This window comes from Symphodus melops (assembly GCF_947650265.1).
Source record: "Symphodus melops genome assembly, chromosome: 20".
In the NCBI taxonomy this organism is placed as follows: Eukaryota; Metazoa; Chordata; class Actinopteri; order Labriformes; family Labridae; genus Symphodus; species Symphodus melops.
The window spans coordinates 5978290-5994814 of record NC_136710.1 but is presented as its reverse complement, the minus strand read 5'-3'; the positions used below and the strand labels follow the sequence as shown (position 1 = coordinate 5994814).

At 42.2% G+C, this 16525-nt stretch overlaps 1 protein-coding gene across 3 annotated transcripts in view; it reads right to left on the bottom strand.

Annotated features, from left to right (window-relative positions):
* LOC306841331 (pyruvate carboxylase, mitochondrial-like) overlaps positions 1 to 16525 on the bottom strand; it is a 259771-nt gene that overhangs the window by 126593 nt on the left and 116653 nt on the right. For all 3 annotated transcript variants that reach the window (XM_079371153.1, XM_079371154.1, XM_079371155.1), the window contains exon 12: positions 12798 to 12980. In XM_079371153.1, the coding sequence (XP_079227279.1) occupies positions 12798 to 12980 (183 nt within the window). The remainder of the gene's footprint in view (positions 1 to 12797; positions 12981 to 16525) is intronic.

Below are 16525 nucleotides of genomic sequence, written 5' to 3'. Positions count from 1 at the left end.
AGTGAACACAATTCACTTCAAATGAACAAAATGTGGACTCTCTCTCTGAGGCCTCTCTCGCCCCTCTTAAATCTGTCTGGTGTTTGTTAAATACAGCAGATGCTGTGAATACTGAACTTAAATCTTTTGAGTGTTACTCAAAGATATGGTTCTTCCACTTCCTCTGAATGGTGATTTGTGTAATGGAGCTGCAGCTATAAAGATTGTGCATGTATGTGCTTTATTTTAATGGGGTCCAGAATTTCGGAACGATTCCCCGGCATCTACACAAAGCGGCATGTTTGCTCAGCAGGCAGCAGAAAACAACAGTGAGTAAAAAGGCACGTTGTAGAAACCATTACTGTAGATATTGATTTGTTGACAGAGGATTCCTGATGGTTTTAGTGAGTCTTTTTTTTCTCTTCCTTTTAGCAACAACATGAGGCCAATACATCTGTTGTTGCAAAGAAACTTTACATTATTTGTAATCTAATGAAAGTATTACTGTGAAATGTGTGATGACTTCATTTTGGAGTGAACCTTCTCCATAGCGCCAGACTGAATCCAAACTATAGTAATACATTTGTTTTTAAACAATTAACATTTATCAGCCATTTCTTTGTCCTACAAAATGTTTCGACTGTAATCTAAATACTTAATGCAGCCTCAAGCGGCCGCAGGAGCTTTTTGCCTTTTTAGATTTCTTTTTTTTTTCTTCCTTCCTCTCTTTTCTCTTTCTCTATCTCCCTCCATATCGATCTGCTAGCAGTCTAGACTTGGTGATGAAATGCCACTCTGAAAGGCTTTGTCCAAAACAGCTGTAAACATGTCACCTCTGCCGGCCTCCTGGCTGTGCAGCACCTCAACGAGGCCTTTTGTAAATGTCTCAACTGGAGGGCTGTCAAGAGGCGGGCTGGTTTTACAGCTAACAAGAACATTACACACTGCTTTGGCTCCGACATTACAACCAGGTGTAGCTTCGGTTCTGACTTGTGTGTATATTATACGTAGAGTTTGGTGTGCTTGGCTAACTGTGTGGGCGCTCACTTTAATTAGGGGAAAAAAGGGTAATTTTACTGGAGCAGTGTGTGTGGAGAAGTACAAAGCCGACACGGGAATGTGTTTGGAGAGGAAAGTGAGAGATTTTAGAGAACTTGCTGATGAACTGTGCTGAGAAGTTAGCAAAGCATACATCATTTAGCCTTACAAGCTAAACACACACTTTGAGACACTAGAGAGTGCAGCCTTGTAATGGAATTTTTTAGTAGGGAGTGCACAGTGAGAGCAGGTATACCTCAGGCTCAGTCTGGCGAGGAAGAAGAAAAAAAAATAAAAATTGAACACTAAAACTGTCAGTGCTACTGGGTTGCCAGATGTTGAAATGGAAAGAAGCAAGCCCTGCTGACAAATAACCAGCAGAACTCATAAGGGTGTATGATGGCTTTTAGTGCTACAAAAATAAAAAGGCCGACGTCTCCAGTATCCCTGGTATGTAGAGAAAGAGCTGTTCTGCTTTTAATGAGCAGAACTGGCAGCTCTGATAGATTGGATTGCCTCCAAGGCTTCCGAGCATTTTTAAGACATTTAAAAAAAAAAAAACCCAGATGTATTCCCAGGTGTGGTCATCACATTTTACAACACAGAACAAAAAAAAAGCACAACTGCATGTACAGCTGCCCTTAAGATGAACTGTTTGGAGAGCGTCTTTCTCTCTTCCAGCGTGAGACTTGAATGATCGGGCGACCACGCAGGCGGTCGAGAGAAATCGAGTTCTGTGTTCCATTACGCCCGTTCAATTAGACTTCAAAATTGTCTCAGGAAAGAGCAGAGGCCCCTGGGAAAAAGACTGGAAGACGAATGTCTGACCACCGCGGTTTAAATTGGGCTACAACAATTCTGGTGCTACCAAGAAGTCTTAATTCGTGTTCTGACTTTGAGCTTCGAGATTAACAAGCTCCTCGCGCGCTCTGAGGACACAGGTCGCTTAGTTGGATCTAATTAACACGTTTTTGTTTCAATGGAAACTTCAGTCATTAAAGACATCCCTCTTGTCTCAAAATATTTGAAGAGATTTTTAAAGCACTTCAAGAAGACGTTTGGTTCTCCAAGTCTACAGAAGGCTTGGAGGAATTGAAAGAGTAAATAACCTTCTATGAGTTTATACTTTAAAGCGTCAGACACCAGGATGTCAAATCCTGAAAAACTGCAGGACTTTTTCCCTTTTTGATTCCAACACAGTAGAAAAAAATATCACATTTTGGTTTGTTGTTAAACCTTTTCAATAAGAACCAGCATGTTTGAGTGTGTGATAATTGTTTTGACAGTAGATGATAGTGTTTGTGTGTGATTGCGGGTCTGTAATAGATGATTAAGCCTGAACACCTTTGAGAGAGTGTGTGTGTGTGTGTGTGTGTGTGTGTGTGTGTGTGTGTGTGTGTGCGTGAGTGTGAGTGTGTGAGGTTATTAGAATATATCAATTAATCAGAGTGTATACCAAGCCTTTAATTAAAAACTCCCACCTCTCCTTGGACCCTCCTCCTGGGTGCGTGTTTGTGTGGAAGAATGGCTGCATTTGTATTCATGTCACTGCTGCTGTATCTTACTATTCATGACTATGCATGGGAACTTACAAAACACCACATCTCATGATCACAGCCACATTCGACTGGGTTTTCTTTTCCACTTTAACCAACATGTTCTGCTGTGATTAAGCGTCAACACGTCAGGCTTTGACAGCTCACTGAAGGTAGAGCTTCATTAATGCAGTTTGCCCTTTTGTGTTCCAAATCACACACATGTTGCCTGTGGTAAATGTTTGAAATGAAAGCTTGACTAGTCATTAACCTTGCTCGATTTTTGAAGGTGCTTATGTTCAATCAAACGACGCTTAAAGGCAACATACCGGAGACGATTGCTAAAGTTGCCCTTTTATAAACGCAGCGAACAACAGGAGATGATCTGTGCACGCGTTGTTCAGTTCAACAAAAAGCCGGGTTGGTTTTGTTCATATCAAACCTCCAAAAGTCTTTAAACTGATCTTTGTGATTAATAAAAGTGTGAAAAGCTAAACAGACCATACAAATATCAAAATAGAAAGCACTTTTGGCAAGAAAAGATCTTTATTGAAAGTTGCTTCCTTATCTGTCACCGTGCCTCGTCACTGATTATAACGACTTCGTCACTTCGTTTTATTTTTGCCTGCTAACTGTGGAATCCTTTTTAGCACACTTAAGAACTGAAGAAATGTATTTCATCTCCATAATCCCTGACTATTTTTAACCTTAGAATTAGATTATAAATATATAAGTGTCTGAAGAGTCTTCCTGCATTGCTCACACTGGATCATATCTGAAAGCTTCATGTAATGTTCAACTCCACTTTTTGGGATCTTTTTTTTATTATTGTAACAAGCCAAACAGCTCGTACTGGAGATGTCGATAAAAGTTCAGGGCTGAATCGTATGTGTGAAATGAACAGATATTGCATGTCTGTGTTTTTTTTCTGCCACCTACTCTCAATCAAAGCTTTTTATTGCTCGCTTTGGTTTCCATGTGTATTTACTGCCTACACTTACACCTTATAACTTTGTTGCAAATTTCTGGTTTTTACTCAGACACCACTCCTTTTTTAAAGCCGATGAAGGTGTGATATTTTTCAAAGTTATTCACCAGCAGCAACAAAAATAATATTCATTCCCGCCTACAGCTTAACTCTAGTTATTTTGCTGTTCTTACATTTCAATAAGCTGAGCACACACGATGAATGATTAGGAAGTGGAGAACATTGAGTGCGGTTGACCTAAACTGTGGATGCTGTGACAGAAAGCGTGACACCCAGGAAGGTCCATGACTCAACAAACTAACAGCCACAGGTTCACATCCCCCTGCCTGTGCTAAATGTGGTTACAGTGCACATCGCCCACGTTGATAACCTGACACAGTCTCCCTGTGACTTTATATCCATTTTATAGAAAAGCGACTCGGTCTATGTGAGGCCATTCTTCCACTTTCTGTTCTTTTGGGTCATTAAGCTCGATGGAGCCCAAGCTATAGGCGGCTGGTTATGGTTCACAACATTTGACAGGCTTTTCCTCTCAAATCAAAATTCATTCTCAGCCCACGTCAACTCGCTCGTCCTTCCGAAGTTTCTCTTCCTTTCTTTATTTCTGCTGTTCCTCCAGCGTCACTCAGATGACTTTTTCCCTCCACATCCCCCAACATTTCCTTCGACCCTGCTCTCCCCTCGCTGCCTCCCACCCTTTGCTCCTCCTCCCTCTTTCACTTTGTCACAGCTGATTTTGGGCCATTTCATCCTGATTATGGCTTCAAAGTCCCTGTTGACACAATCCAGCTTGAACTATATGTATGTGTGTGTTTTATAGAGCGAGGCTGAGTCTGGCTTTAAACACATCAGTCCTGTGTCAGTCATTCTATTCACTTTGAGTGGATGTGTTTGTGGATGCTTTAGACGTGTTGTTTTACCAAGTGTGCGTGTTTATGTGCGTGTTACGCGAGTCTTAAACTGGAGTGCTTAAGACTCACTAAATCATGTGAGTCACTAAATCATGTTTGTGTTGAAACACTATCGAGTGAGATTGTTTTCCCCCATTAAACTGCTGTTCCTCCTGATTGTTTGTGCATTAGTGTCTGTGTGTTACAATGCACAGATTGGTGGATGTGTCGAACCCAGCTCTCTGCTCGCTCCCATCATTCAAGACTTTCACCTCTCCACTCTTCCTGTCATCTCACAAACTGAAACCCATCCCATCCCATCCAGGTAGAAAAACCCATCCAGCATCGTTTGAGAACACAATATTCTGTCCTATCTTAATTATTGCATGGAATCCAACCCCAAAAATATATATATTAGAGATATACATAAACGGGTGCTTTAATAAGAATTCAGAAGGCCTTTTGATTTAAAACTGAGGAATTGAACAATATAATTAATTATCATCCGTCATAGGCGATGTGACAAACTGGTAATCGGATTTTAAGCTGCTGTGATTGTGAAGTGTAACGGCCCTTCATCTTACATTGGTGGGTAATATGCTGCTGAATATATGATTGTGTATGTCTAATCAATCGACCAAGAAGTGCAGATTAAAACTAGCTGAACCAAAGACCCAGCTTTGATGAAAGTGCATTGTCCCACATACGTCGAGACAAAGGGTTTCTAACCCGCAGGGCAAAGACAGCTAAGACACACAACAGACAATATCCACTTCCTGTCGCTGTGTGTGCGGCGGCTGTTCGAAGCAGTAAAGCAAAAGAAAACAGGTAATTTAGTGTTCAGGGACAGGGAGCTGCTTGTTAACGTTTCTGATGAAAAACACTTTTCGTTGTTGCCTCTGTACTCCAGTGCCTCTTTTCTTTCCTCATCTTGGAGTAGTCATGCAGTACATAAAACTTGTCAGGGCCAAATATAAACGCCTTTAATGGCTGCGAGCTGATTCACAGCACACTCAGTTGGACTCAGTTTTTCGTCACCATTAAAAAAAAGAAGGGGCGAACATGTTCTAGTCATTTCCCTGATTTCCTCTTCCTTCACATCGGTGGAAACTTTTTCCGGCTGGAATTATCCCAGATATTCTTCTACCTTCAGATTGTATTCTTTAGATGCTGTGCTGCGTAATGCAGTCGCTTTGACAACATACAAAACAGTATGGTTACTTTTATTTGTATGCCGCTAGTTGGCTGGCTAGTAAGTTCTGTATGGTCAGTTTAGTAAGACCAATGTACAGAAAAAAATTGCATGCTATGTTTTCAGAAGATACTGTACTCAATGCCAGGTCATATTAAATAGGACGAAAGTATGCACGTTGTTTAGTATGTTTACGGACATAGCCGTAGTTTCCCATTCATCCCTCTCACAGTTTCATTAACCTTTTCTTATGACTGCCCTCCCATTAAGACTCATTGAAGTTGTACATACCTGGTCTCTTGTCTCCTTTCCTGAAAGAAGCCTTCACAGCGTGTACGTCAGATTGCCGAAGCGTTCACGTCGCAGAGTTGCACATTAAAAATGCTTGCTACAATTTCAGACGCACGCACATCATTAGCAGTCTGTGTGTGTTATTAAGTGCTGTACAAGTGGCTGTTTGGAGGTGTGAAATGAAGACGAGATTGACACCTAACAGCCTCCGAGGACTCGCATTATTGTGTCATTTTGTCAGGGAGAATGTTTCACTAAAAACAGAGTCTCATATTGCGTGTACGTGCCGCAGGAATATGTCTTAAAACGCATAATTCAAATAGGAGATGGATTTACTGTCTTTCATCTCGTGTTAGCAAATGCTGAGTGAATGATCCCGGATCAGCTCTCCACACTCCGCTGCTTTGTAACGTGATGCTGAAGTCATAAGAGGCTAACTCCAGATCAGACGGGAGAAGAGTTCATCCTGTTTCTTGGTTAGCCCTGATCATGCTGTGACAACAGTGAAGGGACTTGGCAAGGAGACAGATAAAAGGCAAAGGAAAAAAAGAGAAAGATGTGCTGAGGCTGTGATAGTCTCGACAATGTTTAGTGTTGCTGTGGAGGTTTCCTCACACTGCTGAACTCCTGTGGATAGCAACCTGCACTCCAACTTACCAACTTGTACCTTTAAATCCCTGCACTCACCCCCATTGTCCCATCGACGCGGGAGATGAATACGCTGTCAGGTCGAAGGAGGGTTCTTTTTCTTTATGCACCCACAGACAGGACGGCGTTCCACAGAAGAAGAAAACTATTAACCAAGAGCTGGACTGAACTTTTTTTTTTTTTTTACCCTGAGTCACCTTGGCAGCAGACGTGACTCAGCATGTTAGCTCCCAATGGCACAACAGCAGTGTCCAATGTCGAGGCACAGGGGACCTCAACAACGATATCAGCTGCTCGCAATTTGACACCATAGTGAATGTTTCTTGTGAAAATCATTTTTGCTCTGCTGGTATTGTTATTTAGCACAGCACGAGTGCCCTCTTTCCTTTTAATGGAAAAAACCGATTTGATTCATTTTGTATTCATGAAGCAATTCATTAAAAAAAGTTTGTGCTGAGCTGAGTCTGGATGAAACCAAAGCAGTCCTCAGAGGCTGGATTAAAAATATATGCTCATATTTAACACTTTAAACTACAACACACAGTGCAGTCCAGTTGCTCTTAAAACGAGGCGTCAGGGTAATTGTGGGTGCGTTGGTGGTAATATGTGATTGCACGATTGCCAAGAAAGACCAGCTGGAGCAGCATTTTACAGCTTCATAAACGCTGTGTCCTGCAGTTTTCTAGGACGCAGCCTCATTGGTCCGTTCACAGCACACGGTCATCTACAGCACGAGGGGGAGATGACACTGATTGTTTTCATTCATGATAAGCCCAAATGCTCCCATACTCAGGGTTACAGACCTCGGGAAAACACGTGTAACAAAACCATTGAACCGTTACCAGCAGGCTCAGGGATGTGAAAACAAGAGATACACATGAGAGAACTAGAGGACAAACTTTCCTCATGAAGGAAGACAGAGGTCAAACTGGAGGAGAGGTGGAGGAGCATGACGGGAGATAAGGAGAAAAAAAAAAAAAAAACGAGGAGGGAAGTTGTTTACTTGGCAGGTAGAGATAGAAATGAAAAGAGCTCGTGTGTGATAAGAGAATTAGACATGACAGTGCATGAGGAATGAGGAATGAGGTGCTCTGCCACACAGACATTCACAAGACCACCAAAACAGGTTTTACACTCCGAGACAAACATTTTATCTGACAAAAAAAAAAAAAATGATACACCTCAGGGGGGGATTCAGCTAAATACAACACCACAATTGTTTACTAAATGAGGAAAAGGAGAATCTATTAACTGTTCTAATAAATGACCTGCGCCTCGACGTACTGCAACCGAACAGTTAAAGAACTGCAGTGCAGCCCAGATACTTCATCTACAAGGCTTTGCAGCATAATGAAACATTTTCAATACAATGAACGCCGGCAGCATCAATCATGCAATAATAGTTGAAAACACTTTTGAAAATTAATTTGAGCCTGAATGAACAGGAGGCCGGGAACTACTTTAGTGAAGATTGTATCTATTTCGCAGGAGGCAGAGATGATCAGCTTTCTCCTTTTAAATCAACTCCTTCGAGGTCGGAGACCCTGTGACCTGGTTCATGAGGGGGGGGGGGGGGGGGGGGGGGGGGGGAAGAGACGTGTGTGTGCCCTTGGAACAATCATGCTGGGCAGGAGTTCTGAGGGAAACAAATAAAAATCTGACCATGTAAGTAAATGACGATGATAAACAGATGGTCAATTTGATCTTTTGATCTCTAAATTGGAAGTGGGGATGAGGTGGATTCCTATGAGTCTGAACACACACTCTCTCCCACAGATGATGTAAAAATGAAAAGGAATGATGCCACAGTGCCTAAAGCAAAGCCCTGGGTGTTACAAAAATGACTTCTAAAGAAACACACTTTGAGAGATTCTCACTCACACACTTCCAAACCCTCTCACATCCAAATGTCTCCGTATGTCGAACTGGACAGAACAGAGGTCTGTTGGTGCCATGAGGAGAAACGCCACCATTATTTATCTCCCAATGACGTCTCCTTAAACATTTTTTGGTTTCGTCTTCCTCCGTCTTCTGTGATACACATTGGCCTCTCTCTCTGTTCCAAATCGACGGGACGCGTCTCGCGTTCTTCAGGCAGTGTTTGTGTTTGGACCCGAGCTCGTTAGTTATTCAGTCATTAGTTGGTTTCATGACAAACCATCAACCTGTGAGACGAGCTATTTGCACAGGACAGATGGTCCTCAACTCACATTGGTGCACCTAACAAGTTAGTGTTTGTGTAATTTAGAGAGGAGACAAAAGGCTCTAATATGTCTAATTAGGAACAGACACCTTCCTCCCTGGGGCAGATTCAACACTTTCATTATGGCGTAATGACGACGCCTTGATTTAGGCCGAGGGCGGTGAAGCTTATTTGTTATTTCTAGCTAGCAGCTGGCTATGTTCTACCATCCCTTCCTTTCTCCAGTCATGCCATGGTTACTTCAAATGGGACTAACAGTAAACTAAGATCAGCAGATATGAAAGTAGGCCTGTAGAGTTGTGTGTTAATATCTCAATGGATTTTAAGGACAATTTTGATTTCTGTAATGTCCTGCCAGTGACCTCCAGAAAGGTACTGTCACTAGAGAATTCAGTCCTCACACCTCTAAATGTATTTAGACTCCATTTTGCATTGCAGTCAAAACAAGGCAGCCACAGGTGTGCTTCCCCTCTGAGGACATTCCACCTTCCTCGTCACTTTTTGTCACCGTCTCCCCATCTGATTGCCCTTTTCTTAGTCCCCCCCCCCCCCACACCCCCCGCTTCTCTTTTTCTGAGCGTCTTTACCTGCCTGCCTCACGTCCTGTCGCTTTCCTGTCCATCACTCTCCCTCTTTTCTTCTCCGTCGGAGCTGCTGTGAGGCTTGACATTTTACTTCCCTTCCCAACACACTCCCAAATCTGCACACACACACTCACACACACTCACACACACACATAGAAGCAGGTGATAAAGACGGCTTTATCAAATGCCAAACATAATTCCACAAAACAGAGGAGAGCAGCATGTTGTCCAGTGTCAAGCAAGGAACACAAACTTCTCTTGGCAGATGTTTGTTTGTCACTTAAATGTAAAGGTTCTACTACACTCAGCGTGCACACGAACTGCAGTGACTATAGGAGCAAACAAAGTCCTAAAATGACCCCAGAAGCAGAGTGGAGTCTTTCTTAGATTTACTTTAGCAGCACAGTGTTCGTCGTGGTAAAAAAATAAATAAATAAATAAAAAAATAAAAAAAGTTATGTGGACGTCAGCTGCAGTGTCATATCTCTGCAAACAGACCAAAGCATTAGCAGGGCTTGGAATTGTTGCCAACACTCCGGCTTCTTGTGGTGACGTTCCAACAGAGCAGTAGCAGCACTCCCTGAGGCTACAGCTCAAAAACAAGGACAAAAAAAACCCTCTTTGTTCTAGACAATATTTTCTTTGGTCACTTCTGCCAAATGCCCTTTATATCCTCTAATGGCTTACACAAGGTTATTTGTCCTGTAATGTCCTCTATGGATAGGCTTCCTTTCACTGCCTTCAATTTTTACTAAATCATCCGTCACTGCATTGGTACCCGTCTATTTTCTGATTGGTTTAAATTTTTTTTAACATTTATAGTGAGCAGGTGAGTTTTTTACTGTAGAGATCTAATCAGGGACAAATCTGGACTTATTGAACAGCAGGTGCAGATAGAACAGCTAAGATGTGAATGTGAGCAATAAACGTGTTTTCTTTCTTATAAACAGAGACGGACAGAGAAGGACAGAGACGGACAGAGACGTTCGTTTGTAAGCTGATGGTTTATCTCAGGTAATTTGGACATTCTGGGGCAGAGGAGAAAAAAAAAAAAAAAAAAAAGACCTCTTGAAGGACAATACCTCCGGGCCATTCGTCTACAAAACATAAAAAAAAAAAACACTGGGGAGATGATCAACTGTGTCTTTATCCGTGACAGCAACAAAGTGAAGTACAGAATCAACATCAATGCACAGAAACAAGGAGCGCACTTGGATGTCAAAGAGTGTCTGCGAGACTATTTGTTGACAAGGACACAGCTACTTGGATTTATTGAATAGAGGAACAAAGTCCACTATACACAGCTGGCACACTGTCAGAGGGATCAGAATATATGAAAACAGGACAGTTATGCTCAAGTTTCTTAAGGAATCTTTGAAAAAAGCTGCCTTGGTTCAGTCAGCGATGAGCAGGCTCACAGAAACGGCTCTGTTCTCCGCCGATGTCAACGGGATACAAAGCACTTGTTAGCTAGTCAAGATCATAAATAACTGCACTTAAAGTACACATTCAAAGATTGCTCACAGCAGCCTGTCTGCATCACACTCTGGCCTCATTTGTATTTTCCTTACAAATATCTCAATCTGGATTTTCATAGAAAAAAGAACCCACTATTTTTGTAGCACCGAAAGCAAAAAAAAAAACGTGTCAGGTTGACTTTCCAGTGAGTGTGTTGACATAATCCACAGTGACGAGGACAAAGGAAAGTGTCCACAAAGCTATCAAAGCTCACCTCAAACACTTTGTGACTCCATTAGACGAGGAAAATTAATCTATTAAATCTGCTGACAGTTTGTAAAGTGCACTCCAAGTTAAATGAGAAATTAGAGGCGAGAAGAGCAATTTGAGTTGCAATTTCACCTCATCATGACTAATTTAAAAAACAAACCGAGGAACAACTGTGATCGAGCTGATAGAATTTAGAGTTCCAACCTCTAAAAGCAATTCTTTTTTTTCCCCCACGGATCTGTTTTTGACCACAGGTCGAGAACGGAGTTTGACAAACAGGAACGCTGATGCTAAACAATGGCTCTGATTTCCCGCGAGCAGAAAACAAGCGTAGCAACTCGACCTGGTCCGATGAGGCAACATCACCTTATCCAAAGAGTGCATACATTAGTGACATCTGTTCTGTTGTTGCACAACATGAAGCGCTTCACTTTTATTGTGGCGTTTCCAATATTCATATCAGTGCTCATTTAATTTCACCCTGCTTCTGATTGACCTCATTTCATCTTTGGATTAGACGACACTGGCACTTGACTGGATTAAATGTGTTTTATAATTGCTGAAACTTGAAATCAAACTCTTCTTCATGTGCTGTAATTAACGTCTTTTTCGTCGACCCCGTTCAAACGTTAATCCGCGCTCTTCATGGAAAAGGAAGCAGGGAGCTTTGCTGCAACACGAGGCAGCACTGGCGCATATATGTGTGTCGTCAAACGAAGCTGAATACTTCTCTGTCACATGATATCTGATTCAGCAGAGTGTCAGCTTTCTATTAAAGGAGAACTTGAGTGGTGAGCGAGTACATTTCTGGAAGTAACCAACACTAAAGCGTCGATCGTCCCCTGCTGTGTGCCACATCATTACTATGTTCACAAAGTTATCTGACTAATAGCTGAGCTGAACTTCTGTCCTTGTATGATTCTGACTCCAGCATTGTTAGTGCGACGGTGAAGAAGAAAGAAAAAAAAAAAAAATCAACATCTGGATTTGCCCATTGCCATTTTGGAAACAAAACATTTGAAATGAGCCCCCTTTAAAGATGTAGACGTTCTCTGAGGGAGTTAATGACATCCTTCCGTTATATGACTCCAACATGAACGACCGAGCCAGCTCATTATTTTTAATTACCTCCACCTTCTCCGTCTGTTCGCACTGGCTCTGCTGACACCGCCGCTGTCTGTCAACAACGTTTGCACCTGCTGATAATGTTCGGCACAATCACCCTGAAAACCTGAGGGGCCCCCCCCCTGTCGTTTTTTTTTTTTCTCCACGGGGATGCATCCATCAGCTTCAGAGACGAGCAGATTATGTTTTCAGGCTAAACATCAAAAAATGAAGCGTAAAAGAGAGCGTCGAATCGGGCCGACAGGTCATGCAGGGATGTTGAAAGTATCTAAAAACAGCTGAGCACTTCAACCCACAATAACTTGTTTTACCTTTGCAGCTGAGAGTCTGTTTAAACAGCAGTAACAATGACAGACTGGGCTGGATAGCTTGAGATAGACTGCAGTCAATTCACAGCAGACCAACACAGAGCTCCCTTACGTCGACATCTCAACTGTCAAGACTGAAACTCTCCTCATGTCAAACATTCATCGCCTTAGTTTTCTAACTTAAAGCGTTCAACAATTTAAGAAAGAGTCATTTCCTCATCTCGGAATCGTTGGCTTTTGTTTAAAGCAAAACAGAAGAGAAGAACTCAAGCAGCGAGAGCGTCCTACCTTGACCCCTCGCACTCTGAACTCGGCCAGGGCTCGGCTCATCTTGGAGGCCGCCGTCGGCAGGTCCTTCCCGCTGGCGATGACTTTGACCAGGAGGGAGTCGTAGTGAGGGGAGATGACGGCGCCCTGGAAGGCGGAGGCACTGTCCAGGCGGATGCCCATGCCTTCACCGCTGCGGAAAACCTAAGCAGGAAAGAGAGCAGACGAACGGGGAGTGAAGTCACAGAAACGAAAAAAAAAAACTGTCTTCGAATAAGATCACTGATGAACTGTTCAGAGGACACTGTCTCACTTAATATTCTGCAGAGAGAGTCTGCAAATTGCGATGAATAATTGTTCATTAACACCAAGTGAATGGAATTTAGAGTCCGAGCCGGTGAAAGCTAAAGGACGTGTACATCACTGCTGTGGGTTTCATTGAGGTGGATTCTGCTGCAGTTGGCAAAAAAAAAAAAAACAGTTTTGGATTTAAACTATCACTTTGTCATTAGGGATGTTATTATGGTTTCAGCCTCTGTGGGCTCGTTATCCGAGTGGATGCTTTTTTTGCACAAAGCAACAATATTTATGTCATTGATGTGCACCGTCAGAATAGTCGCTTCCTACTATTACTGATCATTTTAACCGTCAACAAAGTGAAAACTGCTGAATTTCCTTGAAACGAAGACTCGACAGTCTTCTCAGGAGGATACGGACTAAAATGGTAATTCTAGTGCAGCGGTGCAAGGCGTCACATTCCTACAGTGTGGATGTCAACATCACTCACAGCGTGTGTTAATGGCTTGTTAGTTGATTGTAATGAGGAAGACGCAGGAATGCGACGCATCATATCGGTTACGGGGGGCCTGTACAGTAAATTAACCTGCACTTGTAAAAAAGCGACGGCAGCCGAACAGATGAGAAGAGCGAAATAAGGAGATGAGAGGGGAGAAAACAAGCTTGAGATTAGTTCGGAAGAGAACGGCTGCACGACTCTAAAAGCACTTGGCAAGAGAGCAGAGGGGGAGGAGAGGGGACGTGAAGAGGGGAGAGAGAGAGAGAGAGAGAGAGAGAGAGAGAGAGAGAGAGGACTGTCCACAGCGGCAGCATATGGAGACCCCTCGAGGGCTGGGAGACAAGAACGAGCAGAAATGATAATTACAACAATGTTGTGCCACGATGATGATATGCCTGTAATATTTCCAGACAATTTAGATGCGCGGAGCTGCCAACGTTTATGACAAACAATTTTTTTTTTTTTCATTATGCTTTTTTGCTCTTTACAGCTCCATTTCATCTGGAGCGATTTTGACCCATTCTTCAAAGCTGTTCATCTCCAATGGCTTGAAATGATCAAAGTGTTGTATAATACTCTCCGTAAGCATAATGTGCTACATAATTACTGTACTGTGACAAATGGCTGGCAGTTAAGCAGTCATAGTGAGCGGAGCATTCATAACCAGGTTACTATACAAACCCATGGTTTATTTTAGAGCAAATTAAGAGTTCATAAAAACCTTCTAAAAAGTCACCAAAAAGGGCCAAGAAGACATTAACAGTTTTTATTTTAAAGAGAAACTGAAGGTATTAAATGGCTCTTATCACGCTGAATACCAAACGACTGCAATGAGTGGACATCAAAGTGGTTTTAATTGAGGTTTAAAATTCAAAGTCTGGAACAGGTTCAGAGAATTATCCCTCACTAAGGAGTTCTGATCTTTTCCAACATTAACTGGAGAGCCAGTTGAAAGAGGCTGCCTTCATAAAGCTTTCACATGGAAGAGATGTAAAGGCGGAGGAAACTGTCACGAGAATTGCTGCCCACGCACACGCCTCCTCTACACCTGTGCAGGGTCCCCGTTTCAAGGCTCAAAGCCCCCTGTTTCCAGGTTGTGATTTTCACGAAGCCCGGCACTCCTCTCTTCTGATTTGAAAGGCTCGAGGCTGGTCATCAGCACTTTCAAGTGTCACTGAAGTAGATCTCATGCTTAACGATGTGCATGAGAATGACTCTGAAAGCTACTCCGCGTGGCCCAGAAGAGATGTGTTCGGAATTCAAAACTTCAGTTTTATTTTGAAAAGATTGCCGTTGTGACATTTATATACAGTACATATATAAATCCAAGGTCGGACATTATGGCTGGAGACAACAAGAAAGGACAGTGAGCAGTCATGATAATGTAGCGCAGCAAGTGAAATTATTTATAGCAAAACTTTTTTGTTCATTTAAAAAAAAAAATCCACATTTGTCTCCAGCATATTGAGAACTGTATCACAAACAACTCGACGACAATATTTAGTTGAATTGTGATTTTGTCCCAACCCTTCATTACTTTAACAACTTTACTTTAACAACTTTAACTCGTGTTTAAAAACTTTAACAACATACTTTACTGAAGAAAGATGACCAAGAAACGTTTACATGGAAAACATTCAAAATGTGAAATAAGGTACAAAAGATAACCGATACAAGGAAAGTGAAAGTAAAAAACAAAAGAAATGTACAGACATATCTATTTTCACTTGCTAGGTTTTTCTCGGTTGCTCATAAAAGTGTTTTGTAAACTTGAATTCATGAAAGGAACGATTACGAGGGCTCTGGATGAGACAGATTTTGCCAGCTGTGGGGCCATTTGTTTTCTCAGTAGTCTTGAGGCAGTTGCCAACCTTCCTTAGAGCAAACGCCCCTGAGAAAACTACACTCACTTTGTTTTTCCTCTATTCATTAAATATTTCCTTACTGTGAACAGACCATATTTTAAAATTGTTCCATTTCAACCCCTTCACACAGCAGGGCAAGTGTACACACACACACACACACACACACACACACACACACACACACACACACACACACACACACACACACACACACACACACACACACACACACACACACACACACACACACACACACACACACACACACACACACACACACACACACACACACACACACACACACACACACACACACACACACACACACACACACACACACACACACACACAGAGCGGGTGCATCTGTTAGTGTTGCCTACTGTGTTAAAGTGACTTACAGGCTGTCGGACGGTTGCCTGGGGTTTTTTTCTGCTTCAGATTGTAATAGAGTATACGATACATAAACAAAAACTTGCTCACATTGAAACCAATGCAGCTCTTAGCTTTCAGCCTTTACATTCACTACAGTTGACCGAGCATCAACATCCCATTTTAAATGTAACTGTCTCTGCCCTTGGCCAACCGGAGCCACTTGAACAGATTCAAGAGGAAGTAAAAGCAAGGCATTCCTCCTGCTGTTACCTTTTTTTTTTTTTTTAAACCATTAAAGTCCCAAACAGCCTCGTGTACGGCTTCACATCTGGGAGCTGTCAATGCCAACCAGTGATGTCGACTGACTGGCTGCCAATCTGTGGAGGCCAAAACTCATTAAAAGTGACCTGACTAGTGCTCTTCACACGGTACATGTAAAGCCCAAAGGGGTGATATTGTGCGTGAGACGCTGTCAGTGTGTTGTGTGATTACATGCCACAAACTAGCAACCTAACAATTAAAAAAAGGCAATGAGAGGATTATTCAGCCTCATATTTTAAACAGTCAATCGTTCTCCTCTATGTCTGCATCAAACACACTGAAGACCATTTCTACTTTGAAAAAGTCATGATTGTCTTCTCATCGAAAGACCAGAAGATTTTTTAATGTACAGTAAATCATTGATTTTTTATTTCCTGCTTGGCCTTTGATTGTAA